Source organism: Thermobia domestica, chromosome 1, assembly GCF_964235325.1.
Source record: "Thermobia domestica chromosome 1, izTheDome1.hap1.1, whole genome shotgun sequence".
NCBI classification, from domain to species: domain Eukaryota; kingdom Metazoa; phylum Arthropoda; class Insecta; order Zygentoma; family Lepismatidae; genus Thermobia; species Thermobia domestica.
In genome coordinates, this window is record NC_137454.1 from 123,170,727 (window position 1) to 123,189,695 (window position 18,969).

Consider the following 18,969-nt stretch of genomic DNA (forward strand, 5'->3'; position numbering starts at 1 on the left):
GTACGAAACTATACAATTTATCATTACTGTTTCATTTTCGCATCTATCTGCCATTAAGAACAGCCGCCATGATGGCCGAACACATTGCTAAGTTCCATACACTTTACAATATCCATAAAACTCCACAGAATATCTGGCTCAGGGAATTCTGTCGTACTGTGATGGGGATTCACGGGTGATGACCATTTTGATAATTTGTGAAGCTATCATGACTCCAATATACAACTGTTTCGCAAACGTTGAAAGTGACAGTGTAAAATGGGCAGCGTTAAATCCATCCCATACTCACTTCATGCATATTCTTTAGTCAAGGTTAGTTTTCATCTGTAGGAAAGTAATAGAAAACAACCAAATAATTAATCACATTTTGTTATTGAACCATGCCGAATTCGAAGTTGTTCAACTTGCAACTAGTGCTAAATACACAGCTAACGCATCACTGCAAATTAAGAGCAAATTTGAAAACAGATTTGAGCAGTTTTCTTTGACATCGAGAGAGTAATTTTATCTATGTAAGTTATTGCAAATTACTGAAATTAGTTTACTGGTTTGGAAAACGTCATCTGGCGACAGCAGCACTAACTGAAGATTTCCCCCAGGACATTCAAAGAAAAAAGTTCAATAATTTGCTTGAAAAGATTATATTATTTCTCTTAAATACAGTCTATGTGTTTTACACGCTAATGATACTCTCATCTGTTACCTTTTTCATCAGATACTGATTTCATTGCCAACAGAAATAAAACACTTTTGTTCGTTTCTTTACCTTGATTGCAAGAAAGTATATATATATTAAGTACTTTCACATTCCTACATAGAAGCTTTTACACACGAAACAGCACACTGGGATCTCTTCAAAAGAAAACCACAACATAAATGCAGATCTACAGTTGTCTTAGAGATAAAACGGGTAGAAATACAAAGAGGAGAAAGTTGGATGAAGAATTCGTTCTCAGACCAACAATCAACACTAACAACTTATTGTTTCCATCTGTACATTTTCGATACAGTTCAGAAAAGGTACAATAATTACTATGTCACTTCAAGCTCTGTCATACAGCAATGATACATTTTTCCAAATACACGTAGTAACTAGAAAAGAAAAAAATATATATACACGGTTTGACATAGACTAAAGTTATATGTTTGCTAATACTGATAACATTTCTCGTATCTGTTTTATGGATAGTATAAACAAATCTTTTTTAAGGTAAACTGAAAAATGTTACCGTACATTTATTTGCTATTCCACTATTCTTTATTTCAACAGAGATTACTTTCTTGAACGGGTCGTCTAAAATCCTTTATTCAGTAACTGGACTTGAACACAATAGTTCTCTCTCATAAATACGGTACTTTTATTACACTTTTAGCATATCTTAACTTTAATATTCACACAATATTTACAGTTTATGTGCAATTAACTTATGAATTATGAAAATATTACGTAGTAATTTAAGGAACGATCCAACTTAAGAATTGAAAATTTTCTTCAAATTTAGAGTGTTTGGATTACTATAAACTTTGATATGCCATAATATCTTTACTATTAATCCCTTAAAAATATTTCAAATTATTTTCCCACTTACTCATGGACCATCTTTCATTCAGTAAATAAATGCCAAGACAACACAATTATTACAAACTTTCAGTACATTGTACAAAATTTGGCAATTATGTAATGCACAAGGCACGAGCGTTACCTGTTATTTAATAAATTAGGACAAATAGTCATGTTAAAATGTATGTATAACAAAGCCCATATAAGTCAGGAGGCTAAGGTGAGAAGCACACTAACTAAGGGTACAGATTATCATGGCATGTATCAGTCGCTAGAATAAGAGATGATACTCATACTCGGCGTAAGTACGAACCATCATACGCTTCCATAAATTAAAAGAACTACATTTAATGATTTTATTATTTCATTTACAAATTTCATTTGTTCAGAGTTTTTTATCCCGAAATAAGTTCAAAGCAAAGATCAATAGAAAAGAAATTGCATACGAGAAAGATTTTGTGTTCCTTTCTTGTTTTTAAATTTTATTTCACAACACGCAAATTGTGAAACACTGACTAGATTCATTTATGTTAATACGTCCTCGTTTGTCATTTTCCTAGTCAATTTTTAAACCCTTAAGTTCTGAAAATTCATACTACAATATATATATATATATATATATATATATATATATATATATATATATAGAACTCCCTGGCACACAATGTTCATCCCAAGTCCTTTCCTATTTCTTTTGTAATCGATTGTAGGTGTCTATACAATACGATAAATACAATAGAACTCCTCTTGTCCGTCCTCGGCTGGTCCGCCACTCCGGTTGATCCAACGTGCTCGATCCGAACTTTCCCGACTCGTCGGTAACTCTCAAGGCCCAACACAACTGATTTTTCCTATACGCTTACCTACTAAATTCTGTATATAGTATGTATTGCTCTTCACAATAATAACACTTTTTGTGCGGTTTTTTGAAATGTTTTTTTTTTTTTTGTTTTTTTTTTTTTTTTTTTTTTTTTTTTACTGTAAAGAACAATAGTCATTTTTGAGTTCAGAGATGATGTATTTTACTGTAAATCCGTATTTTTCTGTACTTTCAGATAATTCTAGCTTTTCTGCGTTCCGACCATACCCCCAGTCCCAAAGTTGACGGATTAGAGGGGGTCTACTGTACTTAGAAAAAAAGGTTACATCAAAGTTGACAAATGCCTAAGAGTTTTAATTTGCAGTAACGGTCAGTTCTAAAATCTGAATGAATCGTGGAATATATATGGGAAACCATGTGTAACATTCAGAGTAAGAAATACAAATATAACGCACAGAGTTGGTCAAAGGTTCATTATTCGTGAAATAACGATTGATTAAGTTTTAAAGAAAATGTTTTCAGGTAGTCTGAATATACACTAATAATATCAAAAAAGCATCTGTTCCCTTTCCCGTGTTTCTTGTTTGATGCTGTTCGAGAAACTCCAGTTACTGTTAATAATCTGAGTCATGTTTTCTATTCCTTAAAGCTTGTTGCTGATTTTTTTTTTTTTTTAAAGAAGACCTATACGGACTCGGAAATTGTAATTTTTAAATTTAAAACCACAGATCAATCTTCCTTGTGAATATACATTCGCAATTACTTAGTTAACTGGTTGAAGTGACTACATTTACACTATTTTTCACATTCACCATAGAAAACAAGGAATCAACAAAAGATGCTTAGAAGGTGTTATTTCCTGAAACACTACATTCAACTCTTAAGATGTAGTAAGAAGAGTAACATATTAAACTTCAGTCTTTATATCACATACAGAGCTACAGTATAGAATCTTGAATAGGTCAACAAAACTTATCTAATAGTGAAGTATTAAGCCACTGTATGTATATAAGCTTTCGTTTTTAGCTTTTAGTAGAAGAAACTTAACCAATTAATTGCACTATATCAAAGACTAGGTAATATTATAAAGTACTAGGTACAAACTTAGCCAAGAGCTTATTTCAACATTTACTCCCAAGCCCTCACGAGTATTTAAATTCAATAGAAACTTGCAATAATTGTTTTATTAGTGCCTGCCTTTCGTATTTCTTGTTGAATGGTAAGATCCACTTACGGTCTTAAGAAAAAGTCCTATTACACAACCAGAAAATCTAGCTGAATACGAAATGAACTGTTAAAATATTTTCCCCCTCTATTTGCAAAATTCGATGACTGCTTTGCAGCTTAATCAACAATTTAAGATATCGGAAGTCTCTGTATGACAGCCACGTACGAAAATTATGTAGAAGGCATGGATCAAAAGGCTATCAAGTACAAAATGATTTCTTACAGCCATAAATTATGTAACACTCTTCATAGGTCTTAAGTTAATTCACGAGTATTAAACGTGATTTTCAAACAGTTTTTATTACACTACACTGGATATTTTATACACACACACACACACAATTATATATCACACACAATGACATTAGTTTTTCAGATTTACTGTTAATACACAATCTTACAAATAGATTCACATCCATACCATCAGTAATAAACATTCCGGGGAATTTTGTACAGTGGAATCAAATTGATTTCAAAATATTTGCTCCAACTTTCCTTCCTTCTCGAACATCGACAGTACTTAAAATACCTTTTTTTTTTTTTTACCAACGTTAAAAAGTTGTCTCTTTGTTACGTTCTTATACATACGCATTAGAACTTATACAGCTCAGAAGAAACGAAGATTTTACAAGCTTCAAATAAATCTTCAAGAAATGCTGAAAATTTCCTTTATTTTTCAGTTGACGCAAATTTCCAGCCTGAAGATTTAGTTTCTTGAAAAAGGTAAAGATTTATATGTAGAATTGTATTGTATCATATGCAATTTATTGTTATTATTATTCCCAAATATGAGACCTACGAATCATGCAAGCAAGATACTACAGAAATTAATGCGGTATGAACATTTTATGACCATGATTGCCATGACACTCAAAAATGGAAAAGTTTATTGGAGGCTTGAAAACAAAATGTTTGGAAGATGATATGAACGTAATTCAGTTTCTCTTATGTTAAAATTTATAATGGAAAGACAGTATAAAGGTATACACGATACTTTCGAGTCGGTACCTCTGAAGCCTACCATTTTGTAAACAACATTATGCATAACAATATATTACATCTCCGTTTTCACATCTTTCAAATTACTTACACAGAAGTCTCTACAATAATGCTCTCAGGCAAGATATGTAAGATACAGTGCTTAGAAGAAAAAGAAACAATGAGAAAAGAAACACTTAAAGCGGCATAAATTTTTTTAACAATTGACAACAGGATGACTAGAAATGCTCAGAGAAATAACTGGACACGTCTGATCTACATCTTCGTACAATACTGGAATGTTAATATTTAGGGGCACTGAGTTTCATTCAGAAGCCCAACACAAGCTATACATTATAGTACATGAGCAGTATACAGATTCAGTTACAAGTAATGTGTCTTAGAGCATTAACTTTGAAATACAATTCAACTATACACAAGAATTGTGCTTATGAAACTATTGGAAGAAAGAAATTAGAATGTGGCATTTCCATTCAGAATAAATAAGTAAAATGATATTTAAAAAACTCATATCTCGAACGAGTATTATTTATGCTTGAGTCAACACCAACCATACTTTTCTAAGAAACATAATTTATAGTACATTTATGAAAATTTAAGTACAAAAAAACACTTGGATGAACATTGTCCAACTTGACATTATTACTGTAAATACAAAATGTGCTTTGTAGAAAAAAAGGCTGTTCTGAAATAGTACAAATATCTGGACATACAGTGCTTGTATTATCAGGTAGATTATAAAAAGGCCTATAGTCGTTCAAACAGACAAACAAATAGTAAATTCTGATCTGTCACTAGGACATATTATACATGTTAAGACGCTCTTTGGTTTTTCATTAGGTACTTCAAGGTGTCAATACCATCCCCTATTTTTCCCGTTGATTACAGGGTTAATTTATGCGACAGTGGAATAATTAGAACCCATTGCTTTCAGCACCATATATGTATGATGTACACACACACATATATATATATGTGTGTATATATTCCATTATTGACACTACATTTTAATTGCAAGCCATTTTTATTTTGTATAATGCTCACGTTTTTTCTTTCGTAAGCCGAAGTTACACTTCATTCATTCTGTCCAGCCTCATCTCTCTACAGATATTCACAGCGAGAGTGCAGACTGAAGCTTGCTATCAGGATTTGTAAGTCCTAATCACATCACGAATTACTGCTCGACAAAGTGGACAATGGCCACCACCTTTCCCTCGCCATTGCTGCACTGCACATTCATAGCACATACACATGTGACCACACATGTAGAGTACACTGTCTATTGGTCGTTCATAGCAAATCGAACACTCGTTACTAGTGCTGTCCCACGTTGTGGTGTCCAATGTTGAATACGAAGTGGCGGACACTGGCTGTAAATACAATACAGAATATAAGTATATAAATAATTTAATATTTTAAGTGTTTTATAATAAATCACACTTGTTTAACACTTTAAGCACCATATGCGTGTATTTTATGCACACTTGGTGCATTACTGGGGTTCTTATACATATATTACGCACACGTTGGTATGCAAGAGGTCAGTATACACTGCTGGCCACAATAAAATACCTCATTTTGGAGCTTGGTGCTTAAAGTGTTCGGCCCATACAGCCATTGTATCGCTTTAACCAGACAGAGCTATTTTATTAAATATTATGCTAATAGTTTTGAAAGAAAAACAGATATACAATTAACTTACATAATAAAGGCCTGGTTGCCAAATGTTGCATCATTATACTCTAAAATCTTAAGATTTACATTACATATCCTTCATTAAAGCTACGACGTACTAATTCAATATCTTTCATATTCACTAAATAAAATTTTTAGTTAAAATAGAAATTTTGGTAATTCCTACATATTAATGTAAAAATGAATTGTCTATTACATTACGTTTTACTATTATGACATTGATGATCTGTGTTCATTTTCTACAAACAAATTTTTAACTATCCCTTCAACAAGTGAGAGTGTTTTATCTTAGGTACTATGTTTTCTTTAAGGCAATATAGGTCCTAAGACAACAAACCACGGAATTAACTTCCAATAACAGGACAGAATTTTATCAAACTGCACAACAGATCTCAGAAAGGAAATTTCTTCAACCGAACATTCAAGTTCAATCATGGATATACCATATATTTATACTTCTATCGGTTACAATTTTCTTTCTTAAGCTGTTCTATATCAGAGTAGAAAATGATTCATCACTTCAAGAAATTTAGCGACTGTAATTACGCTGACGGGCAAGGTAAATTAATCAGGCTGGACTAAAAATTATTTATTCAGATACTCCGATACGATAGTTTCTAACGATTTAACTTTATCAACATGAACTACTCTTCTATGTACTTACCTCAATGTATGTATGACTATACGTGGAAAGCAAAGTGCCAGACGTGGATGGTGGAAGTCCTACTGTAAGAGCAGACGCTGGGGCGTCGTCGATCGCCGGCTGGCTAACAGACACCGGCTGGTTCTGGGAATGGGCATGCTGATTGAGGTAGTTAGAATGAGCTGGCGGAAGATTCACCACCAACATCGCTGTGGAATCGACGCTGAGTCTGTGATGAGGTTGAGAAGGAACTGGACCGGCCATAGACGATGGCCCAGACACTGAATGGCTGATTGTCACCGGAGGTTCAACGCTCGGTAAATTCACCCTCAGACGACTGGGCTCAGTTCTTGGTGGCGATGATGACGCTGAAAAACAAAGTTACATAAAGAAACTGCTTTTACACAAATAATTTACCAACTCAAAAATACAAAAATTATTTAAAACAGCGTTGACTTAACCCTTTCCGGATTCTGGCATTTTGGGCTATTTTTTAGACTTTCAGTCAAGCAGCTACTGCATCGTCACTATTTATCCTAGGATCATGGTTCATACCTCATTCTCTTCAGAATAGAGCAGGCTTTCAAATGGTATCACTTCCATGCCCATACCATATACCAGGAGAGGGAAAATTGATGTCAAAGGGAAAATGTTGATGTGAAAATTTTTTTGGTCCAATTTTGGGCCCCCCTGCCCCCCCCCCCCTGTGTGAACGTATAGACCTCCAAAAAATCTGATGAATAGTACTTGGTAAACTAAATGTGTGTACCAAATTTCAAGTTTCTATCTAGAATAGTAAGGGCGGGAGAAATTTTATCACGAATTCCCACCATGCCCAAAACGACCGCAAAACACCATGATCTCAGGGAAAAAAAATCCTGAGACATCCCTAATTACCCTAGGGTCATGTTTCGCCCATCATTCTCTTCAGAACAGAACTGCCTTTCAGACGGTATGACTCACGTGTCTCTATCATGTATGTAAAGGGGGAAAATCCCGAAGAAAGGGATTTTTTGGGTCTAAAAATCCCTTTTTTTAAAAACTTTTGCCCCTCTGGACCCCCCTGTTTTTACGCAGAAATCGAAAAAAAAAAACTTCTGGTAAATACTTCTCGGTGGACTGAATGTTTGTGCAAAATTTCAATCTTCTACGTGAAAAAATAGGCCCGCCAGAAAAAATTTCTCTACCATGCCCCACTTTTACCCTATACAGAAGTATATTTGGATAAAAATTCACTGAGACGGCCCTAATTACTCTAGAATAATAATTCGACCGTCGTTCTCTTCAGAATGGAACTGCCTTTCAGACGGTATGACTCACGTGGTCCTATCATGTATGTACGGCGGGAAAATGACGAAAAACGGGATTTTGGGGGTAAAAAATCCCTTTTTTAGCCCTTTGTCCCTCTTCCGATGTCAGTGCTAAAACAGGGGGGGGGGGGGAACAAAAAATCTGGTAAATACTACTCGGTGGACTGAATGTTTGTGCAAAATTTCAATCTTCTACGTAGAAAAATAAGCCCGCCAAAAAATATTGAACATAGGCTTAGAAAATGAGAAATTTTTGACTTATGACGTCATCACCTCCTATGTCTGGACGCAGGACGGTCTGAAACCATACGTAATGTCTTTTACAAGGCCTGTGGACTTGAAAAAAAAAAAAGACGAAAAAGCTCAAATAGAAGAGAAATAACGCAATGTACCATGAAAAACGCGTATGGTACAAAATTGCACCATAGGATCCCCAAAGGGTTAATGATTTAACTGAATACGTAACTGATGCTACTGATATCCAATATATACAAGGAATGTTAGAAATTAATTTATAATTATACAACATATTTAGTTGCTAACATTACTTATTCAGCTTTGAACGAAATAGAAATAGTGAAGTTCCAAATTTAATACACGCAATTCATTTTGTTACACTATTACGAAATGTGTATTGGCAAAACTGAGTATAACAATGTCTTTCTGCCGATATTTGTATGATACAAAGTTTTCTGTGTTATTTGTCTATTAGTTTAAAAGTTACAAGTGCATATGAAGATAAATGATCCACCTTATATATATATATGTGTGTGTGTGTGTGTGTGTGTGTGTGTGTGGGATTATTATTTCTTTCAAAAACAGTTCTGTAGCTCTCATAAGAGGCACATTCAAAGCTGTAGGGGGAAATAGGTTTACACTTGTTTCTATGCAATTTTTCCTACATATTTCAGTAAAAGCTGTTGAAAGAAAATGTTACCATTTTAAAATAACACGTGACATATGAATATATAAGTACACTTCCAATTTTAAAATCTGATTCCACAGGGTAATCACAAAAGTCCTTCCTGTTCTAGGGCAGTGATAAAGAGCAATACAGTGGACGGTACGTACCCTTAAGTTTTGAAGGGATCTTCAACAGTGTCCAACACCTTTTGCCAACGTTCCCGTAGATGCACAATACACTGGTGATTAAACTCGGCGGTCATAGATGCAAAAAAAAAAAAAAAAAGTATGAGTATGTTCCGCAGATCTCCCTCATTTGCGAAAAATCTCCCACGGAGGTGGCTTTCGAAGGAATAAAACTGATGGTAATGTTGATACAAGGTCCGGTGAATATAGTGCATGGCAGTGTCTCCAAGCCAAGTTACTGAAGGGTCTCTCGGGACCTCTGTCACCATATGGTTTAGCATTGTTGTGCAGGAACAGCACATCCTTGCAAATAACCCATGCCGGCTCCTTCTGCGGCAATGCACCCAATGCCTTCTGCGGCTCCTTTTGCAACTGCTGAGAGTCGAGGTCAGCAGTGATGGTTTGACCAGGTGGAAGGAGCTCGTAATGCACCACTTGCCGACAATTCCACAATACAAAGAGCATAACCCTTCATGGATGTAGGTGGTCTTGCGGTGTGCAGAAGTCACGTAGAGACCATATCTGGTACAATTAGGAGTGTCAAAGGAGCGTTACCAGTGAGCAAGTGATCAAATATGGGTATGTTTAGGTGCCGAGTGAGTAAGGATAAACAGGATATCGATCACTCGTTGTTCGTTGTTGGTTACTGACTATGTGGGGTACTCACTTGCGTAACTTGCATGACTCCCCTACACCATCTATGGCTACTTTCAGTGCCTCGTCATCCAACATATGTGGTCGTCTACTACGAGCTTCATCCGAAAAGCTCATCTCCCAAACGGAATTTCTGAAATCAATGCCTGGCGGTGCGTTCGTTCACGGCATTCTCCTCAAATGCCTAGCATATGCAGCAGCTGACAGGACTACTTTAAGGTCACACAATAAGCACACACGAACAAGCTGCTTCGATACCTTTGTTGCTCTTCGACAATGGATAAGCTGTGTGTGTGCAACGTGCCTGTATTTCTGGGGGTCGATGGTCAGATGAACTCCCGATCCTTGGCAGGTTCGTGCATCATTTTGTTTCCTCTGTGAGTGTATGTTTTAATGAGACGTCAAAAACGGCAAGGATGTTTTTGGTTACCTTGTAAAATGAGATTATAAACCATTATCTCTTAACAATATATTACCTGGAGTAGAAGAGAAGTGGAGAGGTTCCGTTGTGCTGCCTAGAATACGAATCTTCTGTGTAGTACCATAAACATCGAAAAACGCCCATAATTGCAATGTCTGGTCTACGTGCATGAATACAGAAGGTGGGCTTCCGTTCTTCGAGAACTGGACTTCACCTACAAAGAAAAAATTCAAAAGCTTGATACATTTTCTGTGTGTTATATTTCATACAAGAAATACTGCTAAGCAAATCACGAGAAACCACCTTAGAAAACACCAAATACCACAAAAGATCCTGATTATACGTAAACCATTTGTATTTCCCCTCCCCGCCCTGACGTAACTTTTTTTTTTTTTTTTTTTTTTTAATATAGGAACAACTTTTCATGACTCCACTGAAAATTACAAATAGAACACTTGTAATAATTTCCTAATATTTTACGAAATATCCGACATAATATTTCGAAATTAAGACTCTACATACTTTAGGATACTATAGCAAGTAGTAATAACGGAAGCGTTAAGTCTTAATTCTTCGAGTATAGTCTTAGGACTGAAGCTGTTTAATAAACAACCAACCTCCATACAGCAGCTGCCGTTAAAGGCTTATGGGTGTACAAATGCTTTCTTTCGGAGTTATAGGCTGCCGAAAACATGAAAAAATGAACTTTAAAGGTCCATAGCTCCAAAACTATGGGATCTACCGTAGTCAGATCAAGACTTCACTTAGGAACTAGCATGTGCCCTATCCAAAAATCCAGGTTTCGGAATCCCAAGGTACTCACGCAACAATTTTTATAGAGGGAGTTTGGCTACGGGCATATAATTTGAAGTACTCACCAATTACCTCTATAAAAATTATTGCTTCGCATTTCTATAATTATGTATCGCAAATACTTAAAAATAACGTTGATATATAAGAATCTATTTTGCAAGATAAAAAAAAAAGATGAAGTTGCGAATGAAAGGAGTAATAGGTAGAAGTGACATATGGAAGGCCTCACAATAAGATTTCACACCTCAACGTCCGCACAGAGCCAGTGGTGTCAGCACCACGTTCTACTTGCCTTTGTCCTTCTCGCCAATTTTCCAAGGTATTGACAATTGAGAGGAGAAAGAATAAATTCTGCTTCCGCTGGGGATCGAACCCAAGTATTCGGATTGGTAAATATTGTAACACATCTTACCGACTAAGGCATCGATTTCTCCAATACTATTTTATAACAGTCATTAAATTATATAAAAGGTAAGTGAAACGCCTTTGTTGATGTCTGTTAAAAGTTCTTGTAACAAGACCAGAGAATAACTATGAATAAGCTCAGGAAAAACACTGATGCAATCAACGAAATAGATGTTTCACTTATCTTTTTAATCATTTGATTAATATTGTGTCAAATTTCTAAGTAAATTAATTATTATTTAGAAAATCTTCACAAATCTCTTTTATTACTCGGTAGTCAGAAAAAGACCAGTACAATACGAAGCGAAACTTACCAGTAGGCGTTACACAGAAGCTAAGTTCGTCCCCTCGCTGAGGACAATTGGCCACATCTTTGCTAACAACCCAATATTCCGGGCGATCAATCAGCAGATCGGAGTCGTCAGGCAGCTCGGATGCTTGAAGATTTGAAGGATCACATGAAGTCAGTCCAAATGCTAAGGCTCCGACATACATTGGTTCTGTCGATAAAACCTGCAGAAGACATTTTCGTGATCAATTTATACTATTTTCTATAACGACAATATTTTTTTTTTTTTTGAAGCGTAAATCATTCATTTCAATGTTTTAAGATTTATTTTACCAAGTGCTTTGTTTCTGTAATTTTTCTTAAGACCTTAATTACAGATTTTGTCTGAGTAATTCGTAGCAGAAAATTACTTATGCTACAATTCCAAAACATAACTACTATTATTGTATAAAACTTCTCTGGTACTCGAGGTCACAAAGAGCTACAGCCGGTAAGATAAAAATGAAATGAAATGTTTAAGTTTAACGTCCCACGCTTATGCCGGTTAGGCTAAAGGAGACCGTTGATGAGAAATGAGTGAAATGAAGAAAGTGGGAGGAAACGGGAGAACCCCCGACAAAACCCACGAGCACGGTGTTTGTCTACCACAAAGTCCACACGGCGCGAGCTGAGATCGAACAGGCACCCCAAGCACCGGAGATGAACGCTCTATCACTGAGCCACCGCGCCCCCCAGCCGGTAAGATAGTAAAAGTTCACCTGTGTGATGAGTGGTCAGCGTATTTCCTCTTTAAAGTCTTACTTCTGTTAGACTGAAGTTCCCACATTTGAATTCAGATAGATTCCTACTTTCTCAGGATACTACAGAGTCGAAAAATCTAAGTTTAGCCTATGTGTGTAATCAGTCGGCCACACGAGAGCCACTCATACTTAAACAATTTAAAACTGTATTTCTATACAAATACTACAAATAAAGCAATGATCGCAACATGAATAATTATACAAATTGTGCAATAGTGTTTGAAGAATTGAAAATTCAAGTTACCAAGAAATTCCGCGAAAAGGTTATATTATTCATCTGAATTGCTTTCACATTTATCATCATACAGCTTTAGTTACAAATACTACTGAGTAGTTAAATCGAATCGAATCGAATAGAGAAAAAGAATTCCTGCTGAAAATTTTATCCGAAAACCTAAGTCTATTAGTCCACATTTTTCAGTAGAATGTTGCGCTATTATTTTTTCCAACAATGAATAAAGAAGAAAAAGAAACTTAAGTAAGTCTTACCTGAATAACTATCCTCTCCCCAAATCGAATTGGACGGGCTGTAAACACATAACCATGGCAAAACTCTACATCTGCTCGACTAGCAATACAACGATCATTACTCAAGCGAACATTCCGACCTTTAGTTCTGTAAATAAACAAATATTACATTTGATATTAGATACTACAATTCCCATTATTAAAAAATTCAAAACAATACAGTAAGACGTCGACTTGCGACCGGCTTTAGTTACGACTGCTTGGTTGTAAGTCGGCCAGGTGGTATAGGTAGTCTATTATTCAGTATAGTACAAAATACCATTTTTATCAATCGCAGACCAAGCGGTTACACTGAATCAGAAATCGTGCAAAATCTGGTCGTACAAACTCTTACTAATTAAATAAGCCAACTGATGTTTATAGAATGACACATTATTTCCGTCCTATTCGTATGATTTATATTTTAACAATCTTATTGACAGTAGCTCTTTTATATTAGTGATAGTGATAATTATCATAAGCCGTTGATAATTTCCACTTAACATCTACAATCGGTTGTAAGTCGACTACTACTTGCATTTACAGTTCTTTTCGTATTATTATTATTATTATTATTATTATTTATATACTAAGCTTCTGTCATAACGTAAAACATAACATCTTCCTTTTTGCTAATTGCGTACTGTTTCTTTTTTTTCTTTTTCTTTTCTTTTTTTTTCCCACCAGTATTAGAGTTTACGGGCAAAAAAATTGTTCAAAAGATGACACATAGCAACCGACAATTTCGCTGAGCTCAACAAATTGATATTCTTAAGTATAAAACCTCATAAGCAGACAGAGAAAACTGAGAAATACTAACTTTTATGACAATCTGAAAATTGATACAGTATGAGAAACATGCGACCTAGTAAGGTGAAAGTGATACTGAAATACACCCTCATTGAGCTCTATTATGATACTAGCAAGATAACAGTGCATAGTATAGTTAATGAAATACGACCTAAAATTACCATTAACTCTTAACTTTTAATTTCTGTTTAACTAAAATCTTGTCCAAAGGTGAGACATACAAGGATATACCAGACAACATCGAAGCACATTTCTAGAATGCATGTGTGTAAATTCTCATGCGAAATTTCCGAGAAGATCGAAGAAAACTAATTTCTGTGGCGCTAAAACCTACGTCGTTCGTTACCAATAATAAATGAGTTTTTTATTTTACTGGAAAAAATTTATTTCTATACTGTACCGGTATATGTGGTAAATACAATGTTAACAAGCAGATTGTATCTATTGTTGTTAATCTCTTTCTAACGGGAACACACACTCCTTTACGCATCTACTACTTATTTAAACAACAAATAGTTAAACAATGATATAATTTTTAATACACCTTAATAATATCAGAAAATTGCCCAAAAAACAAAATCTCCTTTGGAACTCCTTAAAAACCTTACCTGTGAAATGGAAGAGGATTGAAGTGCAGCCCTGACTGGTAGCGAACGCTAGGAAATTCAGTTTCCTCTCGCTGCTGTAAACTCAGAGAAGTCAGAGATGGCAAAATGAATCTATCCAAATCTGCGTTATTCTCCACGAGATTTCTCCGTGAGTTACTCAATTGATGACGAGGATCTGAAAGAAATAAAGAGTTTAGAACTCTCAATCAGTAAGGTTCAAATTTCATTCACATTTTTTTAAGTGCATAGTTAACTTATTAATGTCAAGATTTAATACCTTAATAGCGTGCAAGTTGATCATTATATAAACTAGTCTAAAAAACACAGATTCATGGAATTTCCATATAGATACTGCTATCAATGGCAATGTCATTTTATAAATTATACTTAAGTTAAGATCATCTATTACCCTAAAATTTGATTTAAATACTAGACAAATATCGAATACAGTTGATGGTCGATCACTATATAAAATACTTTGAAAAATGTAGATTCTTGCTTCTCAAAGCAATCAATGGAGTGAAAGTTGAAGCTTCAAGACTAATTTAATGCAGCAGTGCCAATATTTAATAACCAAATACATCAATGACAACTACTCCGCCTTAGACAAGAAGAAATCAATTTCATCTAACGAATTTATGCAGTATCGAATCATCATGTAGGGTATTTCTCAACGTATTGATGTACTGCTCAGTAAGAGAATTTGTTAATTGGCAGTGGAGAGATTTGGAGGGGGGAAGGGGGCCAAAAAGGTAAGAGAATGGCTATTTACTGTAAAATATGAACACGTTTGGATTTTATTATCAGTTACTGAACAGAAGTTAACTGCCAAATGCGAACTATTTCAAAGTCATCAACAGCCAAATGGATAATGAAGGCGAAACCGAACTTTTCTTATGGATCCAGCTAAATGAGCTCCAACAAAAGTAAAACCTACTTGAAATACCAGGTGTTCTCGAAGTGTGACATTTCAGTATTTAATAGTGTCAACCTCGATGTAGATAAAAGCGCAGTGTTGTATTAATATAAAAACTTTAAAAAAAGTGTTCTTAGTTTTTAGAACACACGTGAATCTATAAAGGCCCTACCAGAAAATTGTTCCGTAATTAAAGAAAATGGAAACTACAGAAGAAAGCCTGAACTATGCGCTAGGTTCTGAAAAAAAAAAAGATCGATAATAAACGCAGAAAAATTTATTACCAGAAAGATTCTCCTTGCAGAAAAAAAAAGTCTCTCTGATGGGCGTTCCACACGTTCTAGCACACGCAATGAAGAGCCTAACGCGTCCGACAAGCATTCCTACGGAATCTTAAGAAATCCCGTGAGACCATGGGCAAGGGAATTGGATTTCCTGTCTCGACAGTTCACAAAATTCTACGTAAGATTACGATTCTATGCGTGTAAGGTTCAACCTGTGCAAGTCATTCAACCAGATAAGATTAAAATAACGGAGTTTGCAACTGACGTAAAAAGAAAAGAGGAGAATAAGGGATTTCTTCAAGCATAATGTCTTCTTGACGATGCTTGCTTCTATGATTCAGCAACAGTGAATCGGAACCGACAGTCACCACCATTAATTACTTAGACATGTTGGAAGACATATTCCCATAACTCGACGAGCTTCGGTCAAATACAATTTCACGAAGTACCACTTCACTAAGGTTTCACTGTGCTTTGAACGAATGCTTTCCAGCAGAGAAGGATTCGACACGGTGATCTGGTTCATTGGCCCCCAGCGGTCATCCTACTTAATTTTATTGGATTGTTTTCTGATGTCCTGTTGAACTGAATGTCAGATTAAATAACGAAAATGCCACTGTAGGTGTCAGTATGCTGATTTGAGTGTGGAGAAAGGTTTGTCTTTTCATTCTGCGTGCGACAAAAGGAAAAAAAAAAATGAAATTGAGTTTTACGTCCCACGGTTATGTCGGTTAGGCTAAAGGAGACTGTGATTATGGGTAATAAATGAAATGGTGGAATGAAGAAAGTGGGAGAAAACGGGAGAACTTAGAGGAAACCCACGCACACGGTGTTTGTCCACCACAAAGTTCACGTGGCAGGGGCTGGGATCGAACCCGGGACCCCAAGCACCACAGGTGAACGCTCTACCACTGAGCCACCGCGGCCCCTGCGTGCGACAAAAGGAGCAAAGCACACTAAAACAAGATAGAACAGACAGTTCTTCTACTTCTCACTGTCACCATCATCATCTGTTTTTAATATTAATATTATATATATATACTGTATATAGTAAGTGCACTTATAAGAGCATTCAAGTTCAACGCTTAGTGTAAGTTCTGATCGGTTATGTATTTCGTATACATAAAATTGTTGTAGTTCTACGTTTAAATATATTTTATATCTGTCGCAAGTTTTACAGTGGACGACTGTTTACCACTACATGAGATCATCTTGAATGAAATATACGGAATGCAAATTAAAAGAAAAAGAAAAGAAAAAATTCGGCATCTTACCAACAAGCTCAATGCCAGTTGAATTCCCGTAGACATCTATGAGAGCCCACAATGGTCCCCTTGTTTCCACGCCACTGAAAAATACGCCTTTCTCTTCTCCATTGATCCCAAAATGAACATCTCCTGCCTGAGTTACATAAAAGAACAAAATGGCATCTCTTTCTGCAAAACGTTCTGCCAAGGCTTTCGCCCAGTAGCCAGGTTTATTGGTCAGGTCTGAAAAATAAAAATAAAAATAAATAAATAAATAAAAATAATAATATGTACATATCAAGAAGGTATATTTACATACTTATTGCATCACACTTTACATCTATGATTGCCATTTTATAACTAGGGACTAACAGCATTTTACTCTCATGCAAACTAAATGAGCAAGTATACAATACTATTGTACGCAGTCAGTTACTTTCAATGCAATTTCCTATCGTTCGGTAGTTTCCAAGAAAAAAAAAAAAAAAAAAAAAACTTTCAGACTGGTCGTAATATCAGAAATGCACTGTACCCAGCGCTACACATCCTTCTATTAGCATTTACCAATCAACTGTCTTAATCTTCTCGATATCTTTCTCTGCCCACTGACGTACTTTTCTTGCACATACAATGTGTATCATATTGCTGGACCAGAGGTACCCACAGCGAGTTTTAGGGTGCAGGTAGTGCCCATGAAAGTTTTTAGGAGACAATTATTAATTGAAAATGACACAATCGAACTTCATACCATAATGATGCTTCTAAGAATGCTGAATTGAATAAAATTTAGTCTACAAAGCAAGTTACCTTTGTTTTGTTAAAGTAAACTCTGGTTTTCCTTTACAACTACTATTCTTTAGGGGAAATGGTAGCCTAAATTTGGGGAAATTGCATCCACGCACTTGGGGAGGAGGGAGAGTCATCATCGCTGTGGCCTGGACCACTGTTCCTGCAAGCTGAAGCGTGTGCAGCGTTGTAGACAGGACAATCAACTAGAATTATGAATCTAACTATACTTATTCTCGACAAATTAAATTGTAGTAGTGATCTGCAATATTTTTTAAAGTAAAAGCAATATTATTACATTTTAATCAACCGCGCAATTAATTTTCCACTAGACAATGAGCATTACTTCTATTAATCCTGACTACTAAATACAATGCACTTCTTAACAGAGTATACTTTTAATATGCGCATAAGCTCTTACCTGGGCAGGCATATTTTGGAAGACCATTTCGAAGGTTGTTTGGGTCATTACAGGTAAAACCAAACCTTATTACACCACTCCAATTATTGGATACTTCCAGGAACTTGACACACACCTGAAACAAACCAAAAGGAAACGGGAACTATAAAAATCCACAAACTACTTAGAAAGATAAAGTATTAACTATTTTTCTTCCTGAATTATCGAAGTAAATACGGAATTGTACGACTGTATTCAGTTTGTTACATGTAAGATGTTAGACTTTTTTTTTCTTACTTGAGTTGGTTTAGAAATAAATCCGTACGCAAATGCTATTAAGAATTACATTTTCCCCCTAGATGCTTAGTCCAATAGTAATCAACTACAACTAACTTATATTTGCGTTTATTCAAGTTTAATAGAAAATAAAGGTTATCTAAAACTTTAGAAGTTATTCAAATATCACACAAAATATCGCAGAAAGACCTGGAAGCTGAAAACTACCCAAGCTTTCGTTCGTGATAATTACTTTTAGTTTTTGCACTCAGGTTTCGTAATTATTTCGTAAAATAGTTATCTGAATACTAGCTTGTTGTTATTATTAAAATAATAACTAAGACGATTACAGAGCAAGTACCATATAGTAACATAAACGTTAAAATTCTGACAGTTTTGCAAAATGTGA

The 18,969-nt window shown here is 35.4% G+C and overlaps 1 protein-coding gene across 6 annotated transcripts in view; it reads right to left on the reverse strand.

Annotated features, from left to right (window-relative positions):
* Positions 1 to 353: 353 nt before the first annotated feature.
* neur (E3 ubiquitin-protein ligase neur) overlaps positions 354 to 18,969 on the reverse strand; it is a 292,329-nt gene continuing 273,713 nt past the window's right edge. For all 6 annotated transcript variants that reach the window (XM_081762966.1, XM_081762967.1, XM_081762968.1 and 3 more), the window contains 8 exons: positions 18,306 to 18,420; positions 17,126 to 17,341; positions 14,652 to 14,826; positions 13,216 to 13,342; positions 11,952 to 12,150; positions 10,475 to 10,633; positions 6,967 to 7,313; positions 354 to 5,977 (listed from right to left, as the gene is read on the reverse strand). In XM_081762966.1, the coding sequence (XP_081619092.1) occupies positions 5,750 to 5,977; positions 6,967 to 7,313; positions 10,475 to 10,633; positions 11,952 to 12,150; positions 13,216 to 13,342; positions 14,652 to 14,826; positions 17,126 to 17,341; positions 18,306 to 18,420 (1,566 nt within the window). In that variant the 3' untranslated portion in view covers positions 354 to 5,749. The remainder of the gene's footprint in view (positions 5,978 to 6,966; positions 7,314 to 10,474; positions 10,634 to 11,951; positions 12,151 to 13,215; positions 13,343 to 14,651; positions 14,827 to 17,125; positions 17,342 to 18,305; positions 18,421 to 18,969) is intronic.